At 43.0% G+C, this 9118-nt stretch overlaps 1 protein-coding gene across 12 annotated transcripts in view; it reads right to left on the reverse strand.

The window, feature by feature from the left end:
* Nucleotides 1-532: 532 nt before the first annotated feature.
* LOC109524382 (rho guanine nucleotide exchange factor 9) overlaps nucleotides 533-9118 on the reverse strand; it is a 39694-nt gene continuing 31108 nt past the window's right edge. For 11 of the 12 annotated variants that reach the window (XM_019884207.1, XM_019884203.1, XM_019884204.1 and 8 more), the window contains 4 exons: nucleotides 8219-8350; nucleotides 6209-6452; nucleotides 5399-5467; nucleotides 533-2496 (listed from right to left, as the gene is read on the reverse strand). In XM_019884207.1, coding sequence (XP_019739766.1) covers nucleotides 2321-2496; nucleotides 5399-5467; nucleotides 6209-6452; nucleotides 8219-8350 — 621 coding nt within the window. In that variant the 3' untranslated portion in view covers nucleotides 533-2320. Of the gene's footprint in view, nucleotides 2497-5375; nucleotides 5468-6208; nucleotides 6453-8218; nucleotides 8351-9118 lie in introns of all 12 variants that reach the window. The other variant, XM_019884205.1, reaches the window with a different exon arrangement.

The following is a 9118-nucleotide window of genomic DNA, read 5'->3' on the forward strand; positions in this document are numbered from 1 at the left end:
ATATATAGATATTTATATTCGAAACAAATCCTCTCTCAACAATAAAGGAATCCTATGTCATTTCTACATACTGTATCTGAAATCAGAATAACTTACATTTGTGCAAGATAAATGCAGCTATGCGAGGGTGACACAGTAACAAAATGAGTGTTATGAGCGTGTGTGCCGCGCGCACAGAAACGAATCGTGCAAGAGATCTGTCAGAGTGGATCTCGTGCGAGAGAAACGGAGAGACCGTTGCAAGTCCCGCGCCGAAGGGAAACTACATGACAAATTCAAATCTGCCCGTGAAACTGAATAGATAATCACTAGTGGAATGCTGGAAGGCACTGTTAGATAGCATCTCTCTTCTCCGCAGCACAACGGGCCAGTAAGTGCGCATGATTGTGTGTCTCTGTGTGCATTTGCATCTGCGGGGGTACGGAGGTGGGTTGGGCGCAGCACTGGACCTGAGGTTATCATGCTCTGGGAACCGTCTGTTGTTAGTGAAGGGACTTATCTCCCGGAATAATCTGACTGGGAGAGACGCCACTCATCCTTGTCACAACTTTACTGTAACAAAACACACATTGAACAACATACAAATAGATTGGGTGGTTGGTGTTTTCCCAGGAAGGCCAATTTGAAGGCAAAACAAAAAAAAGACACAGAACAATATATTGAAGAACGCTTTCATAATGATGGCACATTCCTCAGATAAGTGCTGTCCACTGAATCCAACATGAAATGTGTCTGAGGTCAACATAAGTTCACAAACTGCGGCCAGATGGTTTGCGTACATTCCAACTGGAGCAACGAAAACCAGCCTTCTCTCTTGAGATCTGTTTCTCTAACTGCCCCGCTGAAGAAGCATCTCGTCCATTGTGTGTAAACAAATCCATCTGATCAGGCCACAGTCTTCAGAATTTCTGTTAATACACTTGTGTGGCGCTCTGCGCCAGAACAGGGATCAGATTGGAATAATCATGATGGGAGGGGAATGCCAAGAATTTAAGTGGCAGTCTGTGGGGATGCATGAATCAGAAAATGCCTGCATGCTACACATTATATCCATCTTTGTGCCTCCAAACTCATGTCGCACTGCTTTTCCACTTCTTTTATAATGTCAGCCTGTTTTGCCCTCCTTGTGGTTGTCAGTGGGTCTACCTTATTTTACTACAGCCATTTGCGCACAGCAAGCTTCCACAAAATCAGTACTGAGCCATGCTGTACCCTTTTCCTGTATGAGCAATACAAAATAAGTCAAAATAACGTTTAGAGTGCTGGAAAACAAACAAAAAACAAAAAAAGACATTTTAAAGATCAACCTCACTGCTTGCTGTCGATGCATTTCCGGCGGTGGGCCTTGCTCTTTCCAAACAGTCAGTGAGCTGGCAGGGGTGGTCTCTGGTGGGGAGAGAGGAGAGAGGCTCTGGCAGTTGGCGGCTGGAGCGTAGCCTGCCTATCTCCTGCTCCCAGCAGGTTCAACTGAGCAGCAAGCTCCCCACAACCCACGGCCCTTGACCTTCGGTGCGATGTGATATGAAATACCCTGTCAAAACTGCTCGCTGAATGAATGTTCATACGCTATACTTTTGACATTGGCTCTATTGATTTGTTCCTGGAGCCGTCATGCGGTCGGTGGCAGGCTTCTGAAGGATCGAAAAGCCCTCTCTGACTCAACTAGGCCGAGCAGGCGAGCAGAGAGATAAAGATGGCGGGATGACGACGAGAGGGCGATACTGTGACGAGAGCAAGTCGAGAGCAGATTCAAATGCGCGTTAAGTGGTCTGGAGCTGGTGGTGGGAGAGGGATGCCCAACATAGTCGAGCTTCCGGGTACATCAGATGAGTGGCCATGGTTCTGCCATTACTTGGACACACATTCACAAGAATGCAACACGCAATCTGAGCGAGATCTTGGACACAATCGTACAGCGACCTGACACTACCCGGTTTGTGTCCTCAGACTATGGATTAAAAGAGGAGTAAGACAACAATCTCTACAAATTCCAGGACATTCAGATGATGTGTTGATACAGGTAAGCGTTGCAGAATCTGAGGGAGAGCGCAAGTGATGGCTGACTCAGCTGGAGAAGCATAACTAAGAATGTTGGCAACATGTATGAATTGTTACGTTTGATCCCAGCGCCTCACCCCCACCCCTTTCTGTGAAAGTCTTCAGTCCTCTTGCTGCTTTCAGCCATGCCCAATATCAACGTTGGTCCTTAACTGTGAAAGTCTCAAGTCAGTGTGTTTTTGTATTTTCTTCATTCTGTGACACGATCATCCAGTGTTTAGTGCTTCGAAGAAAAAAAATAGCTGGTCCTTTAGAAGAGTCTCTATTTCTTAAATGGAGCTAATCTACTAAAATTTTGCCAGAAAGGAGCCTGGCCTCTTTTGGATTGACTGAATTCAAAAACCTCTCCTTGTGCCATGTCCTCCGTCACCTCATACTGCCCGGCACTGAGGGGTTCCTGGGGGGGCGGGTATGAGGGGGGCGTGCACCTGTTTACACCTAGAAGAGCAGCAGGTGCAGAAAAGCAAGAAAGGGGTACAAGGGGAAGGGGGACAAGGAGGCGGCATAGGCAAAAAGCAAAGAGAAAACAATCGTCAGCATTGTCACTGAATTGCCTGACAACACAACATCTATTCATGCGACGACAGCACACAGGCGCACGCATAAAAATGAGATTCCATTTGGAACATTCCTGCGTGGTCAACCTGAAATGTGATCATATGATGACTGTTGAAGAGGATGAAAAGTGGAAGTCAGCATCGGTGATGACGCGAGGGCGACTAACGATGCTATTCAAGCAAAATCGGTTGCGCGCTAACAAGAGAACTGAGATCACATCCGATGCAATGCTGCCGCAGGCTTTTGGACAAAAGACGATGTTCCTCCAGTTTTTTGTTGACCGCATAGTTGTTTGAATAGCACGCGTAACACTTGAAGAACACAGGGGTGGTGAAAACAGAGCCCAACAGAAAGCTTTTTCATGTGCATTTAACTAGATTCTACCATGTCCTTTTAGCTAGTCTACAAGCATCACAAGTATGCTGGCGTAGTTACCAGCTACTATATTTGGAGATGAAAGAGTCCAAAGTTGCCATGGCATCTCAGAAATCAACAATGATGAGAAACGGTGTGCTTCGTTCCAGGTATTTTGCCAAACGTTGCTTTAGCAGCAGTGAGAAGGGTTTGATCTATTTGTGACAGCGGAAGCCGTTTCTCCGAGATAGTGCATGTGATAATGCTTATCGGCGCATTGGACAGTGACTGCATGCTCCAGTGCCAACGGTAATGACAACACTTCCCAATGCTGTTTTTGCGGTTGCCATGGCATCTTATTGTGCTAAGCTCTGAAGAGAACTTTTATGCAGATACCTTTATCATTTTCAAACCATGTCCATACAACATGGCCCTCTTTCTCAAGATGAAATCTATCAATGAATCTGAAATTCAAGAGAGTACTTCACCTCGTGCCGGCCGTGTACACATACAGCACATACGCAAACATTTACCGGGAAACCACATCTACGAGGGTTGACGCCAGAGAGAACATTCAGAAGTGGTCATTGGTTAATTCATACTTGAATGGATGATCATGCTTATTGTGCCACTGGCCAGAGCAAAAAAACATCAGTCATGGAAAAAAGACAAAACAAAACAAAAAACAACAACATCTAGCCTAGTACTAAAATGGCTAAAATGTAAAGGATGACACCAGCAATTGTGACATGTGGGCCCAGTGTTTGTGTTGACAGGTGCTAGCTTCGAGCAACAACACGTTTGGCATGTCTTTCTTCTTCACTGTTGTAACGCGGTTGGCTTTCCATCAGAATGAGTTACACAAAGTAAAGCAGAAAGCTGTTATCCGCCTTTATTGCTTCAAAAAAACTTTAGTTCTGACAAAAAGACAAAACGGTTCCGGCTTACATGAAGGATATACAGTGCCTTGGAAAAGTGTTCATACCCCTTGAACGTTTTCAAATTTTGCCATCTTACAACCACAAATTTTTTAAATTTTATTTTTTGGAGGTTTTACTGAATATGACACAAGGTAGTCAAGTGGACTGGACATTATATATGTTTGTCAAAATTTTAGGCAAATTCAAATCTGTAAAATAGGGTGTGCATTTGTCGTGTCCCACTTTGTAGCGCCACCTTTCTCTGCAATTACAGCGACAGGTCTTTTGGGGTAGGTCTTGACTGGATTTGCGAATCTTGACACTGACATTTTTGCCCAGAACAGCAATTTTTCAGTCTTGCCACAAATGCTCATTGGGATTTAGGTCTGGACTCTCATTTTAACTAATGAATATTCTGTAATCTAAAGGATAGGTGTCAAACTCTGGTCCTTGAGGGCTGCTTTCCTGCCTGCTTTCCATTTCTCTCTACTGCACCACACCTGATTCAAATGAACACCTCATCGGCAAGCTCTGCAGGATCCTAATAACGACACTGACAACTGTGATCGAAACCAATCCATTGAATAATGAATGAAATGAAGCTGGTCTGGCTTTGTGTTCAGGGTCATTGGGCCAAATCTGTGATTCACCAAATTATGTTCGTATTTGAATATGTGTGTATTCTGAGAAACAAATGTTAAAAAGCACATATTTTACCCAAGATGCACAATGTATTCAAACTACAGTCACTAATAATAACAAAAATAGCTTACAACAAGAATTTGTAGTTGAGTCGATTATTGTCCGAAATAAACATGAAATTGACGTTTCTAACGTTTACCCTCACTTGCATATGCTTATGTACTGTATGAGTGTATCTGCCGCGACTGTCATTCAAGAGCAGTCTGTGAGAAGGACTGATGCATCGGTCATGCAGTTTGCAAGGATGAAGCGTTTGAAGTAAAAACTTTGCTTCTCTGCCCTTTTTGCCAATGTTCGCAAATGTGAACTTTGACCCGTGTGAAGTAGATGGCTATTAAATTCAAGTTAAAACCAACAAACAGTTGCCTTAGCTCGGTTGAAAAAAAAGAATGTTGCTCAACCTAACCCAAATCGCTGATGGAGGTAGGAAATTGCATCAAAAAAACTATGACACCGGATCCAGATGCCATGAAGACAGATGTCATCTTTAAAACTCAATACTTCATGCAAACAGTCCCTCTGTCTTTTCATTGATGCTTAACAGCTGCTTTACGACATATGGCAAGTCATTTGCATGTAAGCAGACAGACATTTAACTCAAATGAAAGACCAAAAGTAACGTACTGTACTTTTTCAGTTTACTCGGTGCACCCTTCAATAAAATGCATGTTTGTGTGTTTAAGGAAAGCAAATGAAAGTAGATAAGAAAAAGCAGGTTGAACGAATAGTAAACAACGATGAGAAGACAGAGCACACCAGCGAGGAAAAGAAAATGGAAATCACCTGATATCTTCTTGTTGCCTCACCTTTCTGTTTGGTCACCTTTCTCACTGTCATAGCCGCCTGCCGTTTCTGGTACTCTGAGATCTCAAAACCTAAACAGCAAACAACAAAGTATGTTCCGATAAATGAGCTGCGACAATAAAGATTACAGCTCAGACTTGATGAGTTCCATATCATATCATATCAAATCATATCATGCATTCATTTTCAACACTGCTTAGCCTGAAGAGGCTTGCGGGAGTTGCTGGAGCGTATCCCATCCAACTTTGAGCGGAAGGCCGACAACACCCTGAACTGGTCGCCAGTCGGTCACAGGTCATGTATCGGGAGGAACAACCATTCACACTAACATCCACACCGTCACCAAGTGGAAACCGATCCCACACTGCCCACACACAAGTCAGGTGGGTGTACCACTATCATATCATATCATATCATATCATATCATATCATATCATATCATATCATATCATATCATATCATATCATAGGCAACATGTCACGATTCCATACAAATATGCAAGTCTTGGGCTGCAGAGATGACATTTGAACAAACTGATTGGATGCACAAGTGCCTTAAGTGGTGCAGTGGCATCATTGTCACGTCATTTGGAAAAACATGTTTTGGAATGGATACATGTTTAGGCTCAGAAAGGTCAAATACGGTTGCATTTGTCATTTCAGAAAGAACTGTAACCCACAGCAACCTGTAGCATTATACAGTACATCTTAAAAAGTTTTGTCATGCAGATAAGTTGTATGACAGAAGAGCAATGACTGAAGCTACCCTCCTCATTGTGAATGAAGCAAATGCGCTCCAAAGATGTGACTAACCGATTTTCTCATCCTCCTGCACCATCTTCCTCTCCTCATGGAAAGCTCTGAGCCAGCGGATCTTCTCCTCCGGTTTCTTGGCCAGGAAGATGTGGATCTCGTCGCTGTCTTTGTTGCACAATTTGAAGGCATTCTTCACACTTACATTGAAGTCATCGTCTCTCCCATCAATGGCGTCCCGCACCTCGTAGCGATCCATGTCGATGCGACCCTTATAGTACAAAATGTCCCGTCGTATCAGATCCTGGTGAGGTACACAGAAAATGAGTTGTGTGTAGTGCAAGTATGTGGTGTGTGTGTGTGTGTGTGTGTGTGTGTGTGTGTGTGTGTGTGTGTGTGTGTGTGTGTGTGTGCTTAAATCTCTCGTGAGGTGCCAACAAGCTACCTTCCATTCATATCCAACCGTCTGTCTTCTGAAAACCTTTCCATCTGCTGCCCAAATAGACTACTGTAACACCCACTTTGCACATAGAGGGATGCCAGTTTTCCAGAAAATACACTTGCCAACACTATTTTAACACTGGCATTGATAAGTGTACTCTGGCAGCACTTGTACAAGGTAAAGTAGTTGCATAGTTGCAACTCTGTGACCTTATAATTATTCTTGAAGTAAAACTTCAAGAATAATTTGATTAGGGATGGGTGAGTATCGACACCAGGTATCAGGCATATATCAGCCTTCCGATTTTGCAGAAGGATTTGTTCAAGGTTGCCAAATTGTTCGCCAGACGACCATTAAAACTCCTGGCGAACCCCTGGAGAACGTCCTGCGTTATACGGGCTTTACATTTTACGGTGAAATCATAGTATTTTATATTAGTTGAAAGGTGAATTCAGCCACCAGATCGGACTCGGCTCGCCCAAAAGAACAAGGCTTGAATGTTTCGGTCATGACACTATTTCAAAGGATGTTCAATTGTATTTCAACTACACTACGACACAATGGTTACATTTATCTGCAGAGTGCCTTTTATAATCAATTCACGTAGCAGAGAATTATATAACACACACATTCACAATGTAAGAAAAGGCAGACGCCAAAATCTGATCAGGCCAACAGTGCATCAAGCACAAATTACCTGGGCCAACGTAACTTTATTTACTTCTGTGTACCCATAAACTCATCGCCACAGCACGATTGCCTTAGGACCAAACAAGAAGCCAGTTGCATGACGAGGTCAGCAGGGGTAAAGTGAGAAACAGAACAGCTAATGAGCATGCAGAGATAAAGCTGCATCTTCGTACAATACTGATAAGAACAATAGAAGAGGAAAAGATGGCGGGCGAACAACCCCAGAGGCCTGTCACTGGATTTAGAATGCTTGAGAAGGAAGTATGGAAACAAAATTGGAAAGAAAAATGATGATACATATAATTCAGCGTATCCTTGGAGATTTTTTTTTTTTAAGTGGCACTGCAAAAATCGAGATCTGCCGACATACTGGAATTGAGTTGTGGCGCTAGAAATGATCGCTGGCGAGAGCTAGAGGGTGGATGAAGCCAATAAATGATTAATGAAGACAGCACTAACAAACAGTATGTAAGCCATACATCAACCATACACTGTGTGTCTTTGTGTAAATGATGAGATAATGGTCTTGGGTTCACATTTGGATGCACGTGAGGATGCGTTCCCTCCGCCTCGGTGAGACAGTGTGCCCAAGTGTCTCACTGCCTTCGTGCCTGTGCCTCCGTGTACTTGTATAGTTGAGTGTAGTCGAGCATGAACATCCGTCTGACAGGGGAGCACAGCCTCGGTGCATCGAAGCCCAAACTACCGTGGTTACATTTTGAGAAATGTGCTGAGTATTTGGACATAACTGAGGGCTCATGCGTCTTGCAACGGGTCATACAGTATATTTGGAGCCGAAGCAAGAAGTCGCATAGGCTTCAAGCATCGCTTTGGTCAACATGGGATGGACTTTGTTTGTGTTCTCCCTCATCATCTTGTTTCAAGCAAACGGGAATCTAAATGAAAGGAGAAAGTGAACAAAAAGAAAGACATTTTACCTTCTTACAGAGAACCAGCTGGTGATCAAAGAGGAAGAAGACTCGCTGCTGGCTGCGCCCATATGGCTGATAGATCCATGACAGCTCCCCAGTGTAGATGAGCTCGGAGCTTCTGTCCAAGATATCATCCCCCTAGGCACATGAAAACAGATACAAAAATCAATAAATCAAAGGTTTCCTCGTTGAAAGAATTATGAAATAAAATAATTATTTTTGACTTCGTCTTTTTAATCCAGGATGCATAATAACGTCCTTTACAAATAGAGCATAAGAGTAGATAGAGCGAAAAGACATATTGTACTTGCAAGGAGAGGATTCAAAGAATCTTTAACAGAGATGTTTAGAAAAATGATAAGCGCCCTGGAAGGTAAATCCAATGTATTTATTCCAAGGAATTTAGAATCTCCTTTGTCCAGTCAAACTCCTATTCATTTGGTTTGCTTGGGCCTTGAAAACACATCAGTCATGTGTCATATTTTAAGATCAGATCCCACACAACAACTAAATAAGACATAAGAAATGTAAAGAGAGAGAGAGAGAGAAAGAGAGAGAGACAGAGAGAGAGAGAGAGAGAGAGAGACAGAGAGAGAGAGAGAGAAAAAAAAGAGAGAGAGAGAGAGAGAAAGAGAGAGAGACAGCACACACATATGGGAAATCCACTTTTGCGAGACACTGTCAAGAATACACGGTACACATGTATCGTTTTTTAGAACATTACGTGACCATATTTATAATTTGACTAATATTTGTGGACAAAATGGCGCAGTTTGTAAAAATGTATGAGCAGCCCGCACCTTGCGGGTCCAATTAAGTGAATGGGAGTGAGCCTACCTTTCAATATACTGTGTGTGTGTGTGTGTGTGTGTGTGTGTGTGTATATGTGTATGTGTATATATATAT

The sequence above is a fragment of the Hippocampus comes genome, unplaced genomic scaffold (genome assembly GCF_001891065.2).
Source record: "Hippocampus comes isolate QL1 unplaced genomic scaffold, H_comes_QL1_v1.1 scaffold156, whole genome shotgun sequence".
Classification (NCBI taxonomy): domain Eukaryota; kingdom Metazoa; phylum Chordata; class Actinopteri; order Syngnathiformes; family Syngnathidae; genus Hippocampus; species Hippocampus comes.